Raw genomic sequence first — 15,897 nt, 5'->3', positions numbered from 1 at the left:
CTTTTACATTGTAGTACTTATTTTGCTTGTTGGTGGTGTTTGCTTATTTAATACATTCCGTCAAGGACAGAAATTACATGATAAAAAAAACATTTTAACTTCTTTTTTGAGACCCTTTACTTTCAGACTCATTTCTATACTTAGAAAAAGTCATCCAATCTTTCGCAATCTTTATCAGTTTGTTGATTCAGAATCCTATCTTGAAAAGGTTTTGCAGAATATTGGAGTGTTCTATGCAGAGTGTTTGTTTGCTTGGTTCTGTAGTTCTCTGTGGCCTGAATGCCCTGTTCTTTTTGTCTTTTCTTTGCTGGATATGCTCTGTTGACAAAGATGATGATACATTTTCCTCCCTTAGATGGGGAGGAGGGAGTTCCCACTTATCAGGATTAGTGTTGAAAACTAGCTCCCCTGTTGCATAGCATCATGCAAAGGCTTTTGGGTAACATCATTACACTCAGGTCAGGGGCACTACTGCTAAGCTACTTCACACCCACTATCATGTGGGATTTGGGAATTGGGGACTTGCTTATCTGTATTTCACTCTTATGGCTGTCGAAGGCATTAGATAAGCCAAAATATAGCACATCTATGAGGATCATAATATTGGTTGTACTGTAGATAACGTATTTTACAATATGTGGCATTTTCTGAAATGTGTTCTAGGGAGCATGAGATGTGAGACTTTTGAATAATAGTTAAATTAGGAAAGGGTTTGAAACTGGGAAATGCTGCATGCTTTAACTACCTTGTGGAAAATTACAACTATATTAGCATATAAAAGGTAAATAATTCTGCAATAATTTTGCCTACTTATTTAAAAATACGTATACATATATACATACACACATACACTATATGTAATAAAGAATAATCCTTTATTTTTTTATTGTGAAGCATCTAATCCAGTCATAATAAAATATTTTTTATTTCATTTCTTAGTGGTTAAGATCTCTCTCCCCTGTGAGCATTGTATAGTAAGGAACTATTTAAAGCAGATAGCAGTCAGATCTAGCTTTATCTCACCTCTGTTCAGCTGACATTTGTACAGCTCACTGAAACAGAAAAAAATGACCTACACTTATGTACAGAGGTGTCCTCAGGCAGAATGATATCCTAAAGCATATGTACAGATATGCATTTTAAAGGTTGTCCTCTAGAGGTGCCTGGGTGGCTCACTTGGTTGAGTGTCCCTTTTTTTTTTTTTTTAAATTTGATAGAGAGAGTGTGAAAGGGGATGGGCAGAGAGAGAGGGAGACACCAAATCTGAAGCAGGCTCCAGGCTCTGAGCTGTCAGCACAGAGCCTGATGCAGGACTTTAACCCACTGACTGAGATCATGACCTGAGCTACAAGTCAGATGTTTAACTGACTGCGCCACCCAGGCACCACGAGTGTCCTTTTCTTGATTTCAGCTCAAGTCATGATCCCAGGGTGGTGGGATCAAGACCCATGTTGGACCCTGCTGAGTGCTCAGACCTGCTTATTAGGATTCTCTCTCCCTCTAACATAAAAATAAAAACCATAAATGTACTGCAGTGTAAATAATACACTTCTTTAACATTTAGAAAGGTTTTACTGTTAGAGGTACAGTTGTCATCTTGATAACTTTATGATTTTCGTAAGGTAACCATGCTTGCCATATTATCAATTTGACAAACAGATCCTCCAGCCTCTTTTTTTTTTGAAGTCCCTGTCTCATGCTTCAACTTGAGTGATTTTTTTTTTAATTTCAGACAAATCTACCTATTTTCAAGCTGAAGGAATCTACTGTTAGAAGAAGATACAGTGACTTTGAGTGGCTGCGAAGTGAATTAGAAAGAGAGAGCAAGGTAAGAATTATTTGTAATGGGACTTTAAAGCAAAACACTCTGACTTTTAATGTTTAAGGACCTTTCAGAAAACTTAGCTAGAATGAAGGAGGTAAAAGCAAATATGACTTCTTTTTTTTCAAGGAGTTCAGTTTCATCTTATTTTATGAGAGATGGAGGAAGGAAAGGAAAATTTTTGCTCAGAACTCTTTGTCTACTTAAATGGCCCAGTTGAGGCCTTTTACTGACTCATACTTGGATAACACTTCTTCTTAGAACTTTTTTGCTATTACTTCCTTCCTTTCCCTCATCTTCCTATTCAGTCTTGCCCTCCCAAACACTCCTTGCCAAGTTTGTCTTCCTTAATACATCTCATATATCAGTGCATTTCCAGGTTTGTTTTTTTTACTGACTCATAATATTTTTTTTTCATCACCACACATGTATATATAACAGGAGTACTTAACGTTATTCTGATATGTCCTAATATTTTTCAGCTTAGCTTTTTAAATGATGGTCATGGTATAACAGGTTGCTGCATGCAATTTTTTTAAAGTTTATTTATTTATTTTGAGAGAGAGAGAGCAGGGGAGGGTCTGTGAGAGGTGGGGAGAGAGAGAATCCCAAGCAGGCTCTGCACTGTCATTGTGGGGCCTCATGGGGGGCTCAAACCTGTCAACTGTGAGATCATGACTTGAACCGAAATCAGGGTTAGATGCTTAGCTGATTGAGCCACTAAGGTGCCCCACTACATGCAATTTTAAAATTGTTATATTCCTTGGTAAAAATAATCTCTTGAAAAAAATCTTGGTGGCTTTGACTGCGAAAAAAATCAGCAAGGCAAGATCTCTTTCTAGTTCCTAATTTCACCCCTGTGTCAGAAGATGAAAGACATGGAGTCTTGGAAGGGTATGGTGTGCTCAGAATGGTGAAAAGTTATTTTATGACTAGAGTCCAGTAGGAAAGAGGTTGATATGGTAGGAGCCCAGAAGTAGGGTCAGGCTGCCTTCTCCTCATTTCTGAAGTGTGAGAAGTTGAAGTGGAAGGAAAACTTCCTTAACCAGATACCTGTGGCTGGATACAAGAGCAGTATACACACATCATAGCATTCCATCAAAATGTAAGGGAAAAAGAATTTTACTCAACAGACTATCCAAGTATAGGGGCCTGTGGATGCTTGGTCAGTTGAGTGTCTGACTCTTGATTTTGGCTTAGGTCATGATCTCACATTTCGTGGCGCTGAGCCCCATGTGGGGTTCTGCGCTGACCATGCGGAGCCTGCTTGGGATTCTCTCTCTCCACCTTCCCCATTCATGCTTGCTCTCTGGCTCTCAGAATAAATAAATTTTAAAAAAAGACTATCAAAATATAAAATGTTTATGAATAAAAAAGAAATATAAGACCCATGTAAAGAAAACTTCAAAACTTCACTAAAGGCAAAAGCAGAACTTAATAAATAGAAATACGTACATTCTTGTTTTGGAATATTCACTTTTAAAGATTCATTTACTCTATAAACATTTGAGAGCTCATTCTGTATGTTCAATGAGTTATAGCTAGAGCTGTGAATAAGTCCCCACTTCTATGATACTTAAATTCAGTTGGGGAAGTTGGGGTGGTGGTGAAGGGAAAGCAGAAGAAATTGGAAGATACATAGTATGTCTGAGAGGGATATGTTCTAAGAAACAAAAACAGCAGGAAGTGAGGAGTTCCAGGAGAGTACTCTTTCATAAAGTGGTCAAAGGAAGGCCTCCCGTAGGGGTGACATTTTAGCAGTAAAGCTGATCAAAGTAAAGCATTATTTCCTAACTTATTTACAAATTCATAAAATTCTAATAGAAATCTTAATTTTTTTTATGAACTTGTAGAGCTTTTTATATGAGCTTTACAGTCAAAGAAAGCTCAAGAAGAGTCTGTTTCCAGCATGTACTGAGCATGTATGCAGACATCAGAGTTTATCTTAAGCTTTAGTAATTAAAACAGTTTGCTATTGCTTTAGGAACAGGCAAATAAGTTAGCCGAATGTAGTAGAACTTAGAATATATAGAACTTAGCAACTGACTTGCGTGTTTATTAGAAATTTAGCTCAGAACAAAAATAACATTGTCAATCAGTAGGGAAAAGAATTTATATTCAGTAAATGGGGTTGAAACATTTGGCTGTCCAGAAATAAAAATTTGTAACTCACTCTATAAATTATAGATGGTTTTAAGACTAAATGTACAGAACAAGTTAGGAAAGTTATGGGTAACAAAGAAGAAATTTTTTATGATCATAGGGAAGAAGTGTCCTTTTTCTCCAGCTTTAAAATTGAGATATAATTGACAAATAACATTATGTAAGTTTAGGGCATACAATATAATAATTTGTTTTATGTATGTATTGTGAAATGATGAGCTCAGTAAGCTTAGTTAATATACCATCGCCTCACCTAGTTAGTTAGTTAGTTATTTGGTATTGGTGGTAAGAACATTTCAGATCTACTCTCTCAGCAACGATTAAGTATATGATACAGTATTGTTAACTATACTCCTCATGCTTTACATTAGATTCTCAGAACTTACTCATCCTATAACTGGAAGTTCGTACCCTTTGACCAGCATGTCGTCATTTTTCCCATCTCCCAATCCCTGGTAACCACTAGTCTCTGCTACTCTCTGTTGCTATGAGTTTGATTTTCTTTTTAGATTCTACCTATAAGTGAGATCATACCGTATTTGTCGTTCTCTGCCTGACTTACGAGAAAAAGTGATAGCTTTTGGGCTTTGCTTAACATAACACATGGCACACTGGAGTGCTAAATAAACATTTAGTGAAAGTATATAGCATCACTTGAAAAAATCTGAACAGCTTTATTGACATATAATTCACATGCCATAGAGTTGACCCTTTAAATGGGTAAAATTCAAGGGCACGTGGATGGCTCAGTTGGTTAAGAATCTGACTCTTGGGGTGCCTGAGTGGCTCAGTCAGTTAAGCCATTCGACTTCAGCTCGGGTCAGGATCTTGCAGTTCATGGGTTTGAGCCCCGCGTTGGGCTCTGTGCTGACAGCTCAGAGCTTGGAGCCTGTTTCGGATTCTGTGTCTCCCTCTCTCTCTCTGCCCCTCCCCTGCTCATGCCCTGTCTCTCTCTGTCTCAAAAATAAACAAGAAAAAAAAAAAAAAAAAGAATCTGACTCTTGATTTCAGTGCCAGTTATGATCTCACTGTTTATGATATCAAACCCCAACTCAGGCTCCGTGCTGATAGCATGGAGCCTGGTTGGGATTCTCTCTGTCTCCTCTCTCTCTGCCTCCCCTTGCTCGCACATTCTGGACATTTCATATAAATAGGAGCATAGAATATGTAGTCTTTGGTGTCTGGCTTTTTTCACTGAGGGTGCTTTCAACATTAAACACTAGTTCTTTTTTTTCCTAATTTATTTTTATTGCCAAATAATATTCAGTTGTGTGGATATACCACAGTTTATCTGTCCATTTGTCAGTTGGTAGACATTTGGTTATTTTTACTTTTTGACTATTGTAGATAATGCTGCTGTGAACATTTATGTACAGGTTTGTTTGGACATATATTTTCATTTCTCTTGAATATATTCCTAGGAGTATATTTACTGGGTCCTGTGACAACTCTATTTAACTTTGAGGAACTCCCAGACTGTTCTCCAAAACAGCTGCACCATTCTGCATTCCCACCAACAGTGTATGAGAGTTCCACTTTTCTCCACACCCTCACCAACACTTCACTATTTGTCTCTCTTCTTTATTACAGCTGCCCTAGTTTGTGTGAAGTTGGAATATTGTTGTGGTTCTGATTTTCATTTCCCCAGTGGCTGATGATGTTGATCATCTTTCCATGTGTTTATCAGTTATTTATATATCTTCTGTGGAGAAATCTTTTTTTTTCCAGATCCTTTGCCCATTTAATTGAGTGTTTTGTCTTACTATTAATTTTTTTTAATGTTTTATTTATTTTTGATACAGAGAGAGACAGAGCATGAGAGGGGGAAGGGCAGAGAGAAGGAGGCACAGAATCAGAAGACAGGCTCCAGGCTCTGAACTAGCTGTCAGCACAGAGCCTGACGCGGGGCTCGAACCCATGGACGTGAGATCTGACCTGAGCTGAAGCCGGAGACTTAACCGACTGAGCCACCCAGGCGCCCCTGTCTTACTATTAATTTGTACCTAGGATATATTTTTTAAAAACTCTTAGAAGTCTCTTATGAGATATTTGATTTACAAAAATCTCTTAATCTATGAATTGTTTCCACTTGTTACTGTCCTGTGAAGCACAATACTTCACTTCTAATAGACCAGTTAAATATCTGAGGGATTTAACCTGTGTGACAGTGGTACTTCTATTACAGCATTGCTAAGAACAATTAAGTTATTTTGTTTATAAATACCTTTTTAAAAAATTTTTCAATTAAAAACATTTTTTTTTAATTTTTATTTTTGAGAGAGGGAGAGAGAGTGTGAGTGGAGGAGGGGCAGAGAAAGAGGGAGACCCAGAGTCAGAAGCAGACTCCAAGCTCTGAGCTGTCAGCACAGAGCCTGATGTGGGGCTCAAACTCACAAACTGTGAGCCACAGTCAGATGCTTATTAGCTTACTGAGTCACCTACATGCCCCTGTTTATAAGTACTTTTAACTAAGATCTGTTATAGGAGGCTAGAAAGTAGATGGTTTTTATCGTGTTTATTGGCCATTATGGTGATATCTTTTAGCCTTTATTTTAGTATGCTTTCACTATATTATGCTGGACAAGTATTTTCCTACTTCTTACCCCACATGTATACACATATCTTTGGATTAATGACTATTAGATGGGTATAAGAATTCTAACTAGATCTTTCCAGACTTGTTCAGCAAAAATAATTTGATGTTGAAGAGGATCTTTGGAATTTTAGCTGGCAAGCCACTCAGGATTTTTGTAGATCATTAATCATTTTACCTACAACCTCACCATCCATTTCAGTGACTGTTTTGAATATTATGTTAGGAAGAATATATCTCTGCAGATAATACATAGTGATCTTAAATTTCATTCATGCTGAATTATGTCTTGAATTAATGGTAGTCATCTGTTTAGTGCATTGGTTCATAGTGGTTTCATAGATACAGATGTTTATCCCTGCCCTTCACAAAAACCACTCTGCTGGAGCTCAGTTAATGGTCATGATCTATTTCTCAGTTGTAAGGTCCCTGCAGGTTTTAGCACTCAACTCCACAAATACTAATGTAGGGAGAGAGATTCAAGAATACTAAGGCAGCCGTGGCTCAGTCAGTTAAGCATCTGACTTCAGCTCAGGTCATGATCTCATGTTGCGTGAGTTTGAGCCCCACTTCGGGCTCTGTGCTGACAGCTCAGAGCCTGGGGCCTGCTTCAGATTCTGGGTCTCTCTCACTCTCTGCCCCTCCCCCACTCATTCTCTATCTCTCAAAAGAAAAAAGAATAAATGTTAAAAAAATAAATTAAAAAGAACAGGAATACTAAGGCTGAGTTAGATAAATCTTTAGATGTCTTAATCCTTGATCCTGGATCAAGGAGAGTAGATCTAGGAGGGAATCATGAATTTTATGTTGGGTATCTGGTTTTGTGTTTCTTTTTTGCTCTTTGCTATTCATTTTGTTCTTTGCTCTTCTTTATGAAGTTGTGTTGCTCTTTCCTGTTTTTTTACCTAGCTGGATTGTTTTAGGATAGAAACTGCATCGGGTTTAAAGTTTTACCTCTTTTAGAGTGCACATAATTACTCTGTTTACTATTTATAGTCCTTTGATTTGTTTGCTTACACCTTTTCTCTGTTTTGGTGTAAGATATGGATTGAGCTAAGTTGTTAGTCATTTAACAGATATTTGAGCTTCTGTTGTGTTGTGAGTCCAGGTTTTCTTAAAATCACATAGGAAGCCTGAGACAGGATCCTTGATTTGAAGACCTTAATAGGATAAGTTGGTTATTTTCTACCAGTGCCTGTTTTATCCCCTAGGAGACATTTGACAGGATCTGGAGATAGTTTTTATTGTCACAACTTGGGGGTGCTTCTGGGTGCTAACCAGTCTAGTGGGTAGAGGCCTGGGATGCTGTTAAACATTCGACCGTGCAGCCAGAAACTCCTTCCCTTACCCTCCCAACCTCTACAAAGAACAATGTGACTCAGAATGTTAATAGTGCCATAAGTGAGAAACCATAAGACAGGGAAACCAAACTAACCTGCAAAATAAATAGGTAGGTGCTATTTAACTCAAATATTTGAGCTCTAGATAATTCCTAGAAGAAAGAGATCAGTATAGGCTGACCCTAGAGGATAGTTAGACTTTGAAGGGGAACAACAGGATATTCCTTTGTAGGAAGACAGAAATGACAGGTCTTTGGGGAAAGATGGGGTAGTATATTTGGGAGAAAGTTGACATGTTTCTTAGCCTAGAAAATGGAAGTGTGATGGGGCACCTGGATGGCTTAGTAGGTTAAGCATTCAACTCTTGATTTCAGCTCAAGTAATGATCTCATGCTTCAAGAGAGCAAACCCTGCGTCAGGCTCCTTGCTGACATTGTGGAGCCTGCTTGGGATTCTCTTTCTCCTCTGTCCCTCCCCCTGCTCACATGCGTGCTTGCTCGCTCGCACTCTCTCGCTCTCAAACATAAAAAAAAAAAAAAGAAAAAAAGAAAATGGAAGTGTAGTGACAGAATTGATTTTTTTTTTTATCATCACCTCAGACACAAGTAGGAAAGACTGTACAAAGATGGTATGAGATGGAGGAAATAGGCCACAGAATTCTTACCGGCCCGTGCTGGAGAGAATGTTGTTACTATTTCATTTCTTCATTTAATTGAAATGAAGAATTGAAAGTTGGTTTTGATCTCTGTAGTTTTTCATTGTAATAAAACATGGTCTTCCCTAAGTGGCATCAAAACTGAAGGCATCATAGCCTTTATTTCACCACTGCTTGAATGTTCTCTTTGTATACCTGTGCTTCAGTAAGTTCAGGGAAAACTTAAGCTGTGGGCCATGCCATTAAGGAGCATTGATCTAATGGGCTATTCTGTCTGCCTTTGGTTATCTTGCCTCCAAAACATTGGCTCTTTTTTAGTTTTGTTTTTTTTGTGTGTGTGCTTTTTACTGATTTTCTTTTCTACTTAAAGAAAATCACTAGTTTAACAGTGGACTAGCTGTCATAGTGAATCTGTACTTTGTCTTCATGTTGTGCTCTATAGATTTTCACAACCCAGTCAGGCATCTTCAAGAACTTCTTTCCGATATTCTTCTAGGTTGTAGTTCCCCCGCTCCCTGGAAAAGCATTTTTGCGTCAGCTTCCTTTTAGAGGAGATGATGGAATATTTGATGACAATTTTATTGAAGAAAGGAAGCAAGGTCTGGAGCAGTTTATAAACAAGTAAGTACTTTCTATACTTCAAGGGGTGTAAGAGCGAATAGTGTTCTGAGACAACTTGAGGTGAATACTCGTAATTTAGATATTAAGCTAAGCTGTAGTATTGCTTTTCTTTTTGGCCATTTCCTACCTAGCTTTTTGTATTATTTAAATAAAGTAAAAGTATATAACAAGTTGAATATCATGTGATAAATATTAACACACTTGAGTGATTAAAATGAGTATCTTTGTGTTGACCTAAGTTTTATATTTGTTTTTCTTGGTTAATTTATGCAAATTACATTTAAAATTGCAGCATTTAAAAAATAGTTTTACTTATGATTCTTTCTCATTTAAGGTATGTTCTAGCATGAACAATAAAACTTGCAATACACTTGCAATCATTTTGTTTGATTGCAGATAGAGGTATTATCAGCATGTCTTGTGTAAAGGTGCACATTTAAAATTTTCACGGCAAAATGTTTCTTTTCAAAATGTAAGAATACGTAAAATTGTTTATCTTTTACTTTAGACACTCTTAAACCAAGATTTCTAGCTTTTAATTTTATTCAAAATATAGCCATTTTTAAAAGCCAAAATAACAGAGTTAATTTTAGGAAGGGACTTGCTATAAATTGTGCGTTGGCCTTAAATTTGACCAAATAAAGTCCAATGCTGGAGGGAGAAGATGGTTGTATGAGGTTACATATTAACCATCAACCTCAGTTTTTATCTAGTAATTTGAAGATGTGTGGGTGGTGAACAGGAGGGGAAGGTGTACAAACCCTTTAACTAGTTCAGCACATCACCTTCGTTGTCTTTTATGAACATGCTTTCCTTTGGAGAAGGCAGTGCTAGCTGAGGTGTTTTTTAATTCAGAAATGGAAGTTACCCATTTTGGTCTTGTGTTTAGTCTGTAATGGAAACCTTTAAAGCAGGCCAAAAAAAAAAAGGAAAAAGAAGGAAAAATTGTGAACACTTGTGCCTCTTGGTGCCCTTTTGTGCTTTTATTGAACTTGAGTGTATTTCTAATTTTGATCCATATCTTTTCCTTCTTTAAAATGGATTCTTAGAATTAATGACATGTTTCACTTTTAACATTAAAATTCATTTAGGTTATTTTGTGAATGTACAGACTGCTATATAAAGGAGTTTATCGGGTACGTGTGTCAGAAGCAGTGCCAAGATAGTGATTAAGTTTTCTAAATGACCCTGTGAACCAAAGGAAAGGAAATTTCCCATTAGTTGATAGAGCATAGCCTAATGGGTCGTCCACTTATTATTGCTAAATCATACATGCTTTTTACCTGTAGAATATGTGTGTGACTCCTGACCCACTTTTATGAAACAGTAAGACTAAATTTGTAATTTTTATTCCTAGGGTCGCTGGTCATCCTCTGGCACAAAATGAACGCTGTCTTCACATGTTTTTACAGGATGAAATTATAGACAAAAGCTATACTCCATCTAAAATAAGACATGCCTGAAATTTGGTGAAAAGGGGCAAAAAAAAAAAACTTTCTGTGACTATTAATGACCCATATGCACCAGTGAAGAAGTTCTAACTCTTAGCATGCTGCACAGAAACTGGTAGAACATGCCTTCAGTATACTAACATTCATATGCTCAGTTGTGTTTTGTTTTGTTTGGCAGTTGACAAGAAGTTAATTTGCTTTAGTGAAAATCCCTCCTTCCAGCCTTTCTAGCTCTTCCTTGCTGTTTTAATGTGGTACACGCTACAGCCCCACAAACCCGTTATCCAGTATAATCTGCAGTGTCCTAACTAAAGTTACTGACTTGGTCTTATCTGCACAGTTTTTGTGTCCTGTTTGCTTCTTGAATCTGATTAACTAGAATATTCTCATACCCCTTTTTAATATGCGATGTCACTTGACCTAATTTATGTGTAGAAGCACTACACCATTGGTTTCCAGCCCCTACGTGTAAGATACACACTCGTGTGCAGAAGGTACCTCCCTTCAGGCTTGTAATACCCTTCACGTGGAAGATCAATGAGGGAAATCTTTATATTCTGTATAAAAACAAAATCCAATTTATATACTAAAATCATTTGTCTAAAATTTAAGTTGTTTTCAAATAAAAATAAAAATGCATTTCTGATATGCACTGATTGTGTTGCCTCCAGCTTCTTTTTTTTCCCCTTTTATGGCTGTCCTACTTAACTCACTTGTTGAGAGGGATTATTTACTAATTATATACTTCTCATTCCCGTAACACCATTCCTCTTAAACAGTGGTGATATCAAATATGCTACCACCCTTTGAATTGGAGTATTTCCTTTTATACAACAAAAAAAGTGATGCACTAAAAGAAGCATTCCTTAAAGCTTACAGAGTTGTTATGAAGCATTTTGTGTATCTGAAAAATGCTTTGTAATCTCAAGTCATTCTTGAAAGGCCTTTTAGGATAAGTCAGCCCTGTGCCTCCTATTTTGCAGAGGAATTTTTTTCCTAATTCACTTCAGTGACTTGTTTAAACAAACTTTTCTTGATCTGCATTCATGCTTTCTCTTTGGCTTTGGACGGTGGCACACTTTGCCCTCTTTAACCCAGGGAACCGGGCACAGCATTCTAGCCTGACTCATATAAGTGATAAGAAACCAGAAAATGTATGACTCCTTGCTAACTTGTGTTGTAGTCACAATGTGGTCTCTAATTTGAATTTGCATGACACCTGGTGGCTTGGGGGGGCCTGTTGTGACCCAGAGTTAAACCACCAGGTCAGGAAGGTTTGACCTCCCCCTGCAGTGGCATATCCTCTAGAGAAGCTCGGTCCACTTGAGAGGAAACCAGCTTCGGTCTCAGCCACACAAGGAAGACCACCAGGTTAGAAGTCCTAGGAATTAGAGCAGCCCTGGAAGACCTTTTGTTGCTTAAATAATATTCCACAATTCCACAAACTGGACATTTCAGTTACTCTCAGACGGTCAGGTTTTGCTATGCCCAACAGAGTAATGGCAGCTCGGAATCAATTCCTCTCAAGCAGGGATGCGTTTGCCCCCAGGGCACATTTGGCAATATCGCGAGACTTTTTTGGTGGTCAGAACTGGGGAATGCTACTGGAATTGAGTGGGCAGAAGTTAGACATGCTGCTAAACCTCCCACAACAGAAAAACCTCAGTGGCGTGACGTTTCTTATGGAATTCTTTTGGTTTCGATCATTTACAGACAAAAGAATAACGTGGCTTGGGATGGGTTGTACTGGCCTGCTTACTTTTTTTTTAATGTTTATTTGTTTTTGAGAGAGAGTGAGAGAAACAGACCAAGTGCAAGCAGAGGAGTGGCAGAGGAAGACACAGAATTTGAAATAGGTTCCAGACTCTTAAGTTGTAAGCACAGAGCCTGGTGCAGGGCTCAAACTCACAAACCGTGAGATCCTGACCTGAGCTGAAGTTGTATGCTTAAGTGATTGAGCCACCCAGGTACCACTGGCCTGCTTACTTTTTTTTTTAAGTGCTAGGATTTTTTTAATTCTAGCATTAATTGTAATTGAAATCACATTGGAAATAATCCAAATGTCCAGTGATAGGGAAATGCTTTTTTTTCCAACTTCATAGTTTACTGTCAAATTGGTTTCCATAGAACACCCAGTGCTCTTCCCCACAAGTGCCCTCCTCCATGACCATCACCCCCCACTTCCCCCTCCTTCAGCCCTCAGTTCGTTTTCAGTATTCAGGAGTCTCATAATTTGTCTCCCTCCCGCTCCCTGACTCTCTTTCCCTCTTCCCCTCCCCATGTTTCCCCATTAGGTTTCTCCTATTAGACCTATGAGTGAAAACATATGGTATCTGTCCTTCTCTGCCTTATTTCACGTAGCATGACAACCTCGCGTTCCATCCACATTGCTACAAATGGCCAGATTTCATTCTTTCTCACGGCCATGAAGTATTCCATTGTATATATAAACCACATCTTCTTGATCCATTCGTCAGGTGATGGACATTTAGGCTCTTTCCATGATTTGGCTATTGTAGAAAGTGCTGCTATGAACGTTGGGGTACATGTGCCCCTATGCATCAGCACTTCTGTATCCCTGGGGTAAATCCCCAGCAGTGTTACTGCTGGCTTGCTTTTAACCTCTACAATTGCATTAGGGCAGGTATGCCCTTAGAAAGTTGAAGGTTTTCGGGTGCCTAGGTGGCTCAGTGGGCTAAACATCCGACTTTGGCTCAGGACGTGATCTTGTGAGTTTGAGCCCTGCTTCTGACTCGCTGCTGTTAGCACATAGCCTGCTTCAGACCTTCTGTCTCCCTTTCTCTCTCTGCCCCTCGCCTGCTCTCTCGCTCGCTCTCAAAAATAAAAAACAAAAAAAGGTTGAAGGTTTCATTACGTGACATGTTGCTTATTTCAGGTGATATGTTTCTGCCTAATGTGGGAAGGCACTTCTCACTGTTGTCTCTTAGAGACTTAAAACCATGGTCCGTATTAAAAGGACACCTTTAATCCTGTGAAGTAAAAATGCAGTTGCTATTAACTCTAACCATATAGGAGAAGGTTCTGGAAGCCCTTAAGGGTCTTCTAAAATTTAGATTAATTTGACAGTGAGTTATGTTACAAGAGTCTCAGGCTCTGTATTCTCTCAGCCTTATCTCAGCTGTTAGCTGTAAACGGTGAGCATCAGTGGTACCTATAGTGACTTACATTTTCTGAGGACTAAATGTAAAATCCATAGGACAGCAGTACTGGGACATGCAAAGACTCAGTTATCCGATGGCAGTGGTAGTCCTCAATACATTAGTAGTAGCAGCAATGATACCATTAAACCCATAGGCTTATCTGGTATTTGACTTCCTTCTTAGATGTTCTGCCACTGTGCCCCTCGGTTGTGATGATGACCTCTGAAGGGAGGAGGCGGGGCGGAGGGGGGGGGTGCACATATTTTTATTACATCTTGTGGCTTTTGAGCTCAGCCCTCTTGCTATGGTCACCTCTAGATTAAAAGTCCTTGTCCTGGGGCATCTGGCTGTCTCAGTAGGTAGAGCATGTGACACTAGATATCAGGGTTAGGAGTTTGAGCCCCACACTGGGGGTAGAGGTTACTTAAATATAAAATCTTTTTTTAAAAGTCCTCATCCTGTTGTTTCAGCTTGATCTATTTTGGTTAGTGGAGTGAGGGCAAATACACTCAATCAGGGAGGAGGCTGCTGGCCTCTAGGCCTTCACAGTTAACATTTGACATGTGGCTGGACTGCAGTCGAGAACTGCCAGCTGTGATTATTACAGTGTGCAAGTGTTTGGACAGGAAGTGAGCTAGAAACTGCTTTAGGAGGATGGACGAGAAGTCTTCCGCAACAGTTCCTTCGGGATCTCTGTCACAGAACCCTATCAAGTAAGGCACCCTTACAGATGAGAAGACTGAGGCCCTGCAAGCTGAGTGACATGCTCAGTTACCCAGGATGTGATGGCTCTGGATGCAGGCTGTACGGATGTCTGACTAAAAGCCGCGCATGAGTGCATGTCCTTCTTTTGAACAGGGGCCTATGACCTGGTAACCAGCCCTTACCTGGTGCTCAATTAATTTAGTGAAGAAAGGATGAATTTTCAGTAACATTTCCTGTGTCCTCGAGGCTGAGCATGAATGAACGAATGGATAGGTTTTGTTTTGTTTTTTAGTTAGATTATTTTAAGTGTGGGTATAAAAAGCACTTTTGGACATGAATAGCTTACTGATCAGAAGTGTCTTATTTTCTACACTTAGCTGTGTGCCATAATTACTCTCTAAGACTGAGTCCAAGAATTTTCTGTAAAGCTCCTAATGATTCTGAAACAGCTAGGTTTGGACACCTAAGCTGGAAGGCCCTTTTCCTAGGATTTGGTCAGATTTGATCTTAACCTAGCTACTTAAGTCATTATAAAGCAAAGTCGAAAGACAAATACTGCATGATTTCACTCATATGTGGAATTTGTACGAAATAAACGAGCAAAGGGGGGGCGGGAAAGAAAGGAAAACCAAGAAACAGACTCTTAACTGTAGAGAACAAACTGATAGTTACCAGAAGGGAGGTGGGTGGTGGAATGGGTCAAATAGGTGATGGGGGTTAAGGAGGGCACTTGTGATGAGCAGTGGGTGTTTTATGGAAGTGTGGGATGACTGTGTTATACACCTGAAACTAGTATTACACTGTATGTTAACTGGAATTTGTTTTAATTTTTTTTAATGTTTATTTCTATTTGAGAGAGAGACAGAGGGGGAGAGGGGCAAAGAGAGAGACAGAATCTGAAGCAGGCTCCAGGCTCTGAGTGATCAGCACAGAGCCCAACACAGGGCTCGAACTCACAAACAGTGAGATCATGACCTGAGCCAAAGTTGGATACTTAACTAAGCCATCCAGGCACCCCTCTTTATTTTTTAAAGTGGGGCTCCACACCCAACATGGGGTTTGAACTCAAAACCCTGGAATTTAAATAAGAATAAATGGGAAAAACAAGAGTCAGGATTTCTCAGATCTTGAGAAGTTGCTTTTTAAATCTCCATTTACAATAAGTGAAATCTGCAGTATTCCAACCTTGCTAAAAAAAAAAAAAAAAGATCTTGATTCAGAGATGACAATGATTCATTTAAAAGCACAAAAGGAAGTTTAGAAGACACTGGGTAACATCTTACCAGATGCTTTTTACTGCTAGAATGTTAGAATGAAGGCCATAAATGGAAGGGATCCAATGAAATCAAACAGCAACACTAAACATTTCACATGTGCAAAATATTA

At 38.8% G+C, this 15,897-nt stretch overlaps 1 protein-coding gene across 1 annotated transcript in view; it reads left to right on the top strand.

The window, feature by feature from the left end:
• SNX3 (sorting nexin 3) overlaps positions 1 to 11,297 on the top strand; it is a 50,938-nt gene extending 39,641 nt beyond the window's left edge. The window contains exons 2-4 of the mRNA XM_029944049.1: positions 1,733 to 1,828; positions 9,070 to 9,194; positions 10,552 to 11,297. Coding sequence (XP_029799909.1) covers positions 1,733 to 1,828; positions 9,070 to 9,194; positions 10,552 to 10,657 — 327 coding nt within the window. The 3' untranslated portion in view covers positions 10,658 to 11,297. The remainder of the gene's footprint in view (positions 1 to 1,732; positions 1,829 to 9,069; positions 9,195 to 10,551) is intronic.
• Positions 11,298 to 15,897: the final 4,600 nt, after the last annotated feature.

Source organism: Suricata suricatta, chromosome 7, assembly GCF_006229205.1.
Source record: "Suricata suricatta isolate VVHF042 chromosome 7, meerkat_22Aug2017_6uvM2_HiC, whole genome shotgun sequence".
Taxonomy (NCBI): Eukaryota; Metazoa; Chordata; class Mammalia; order Carnivora; family Herpestidae; genus Suricata; species Suricata suricatta.
Note: the sequence above shows the minus strand (reverse complement) of the source record. Positions and strands in the feature narration are given on the sequence as shown.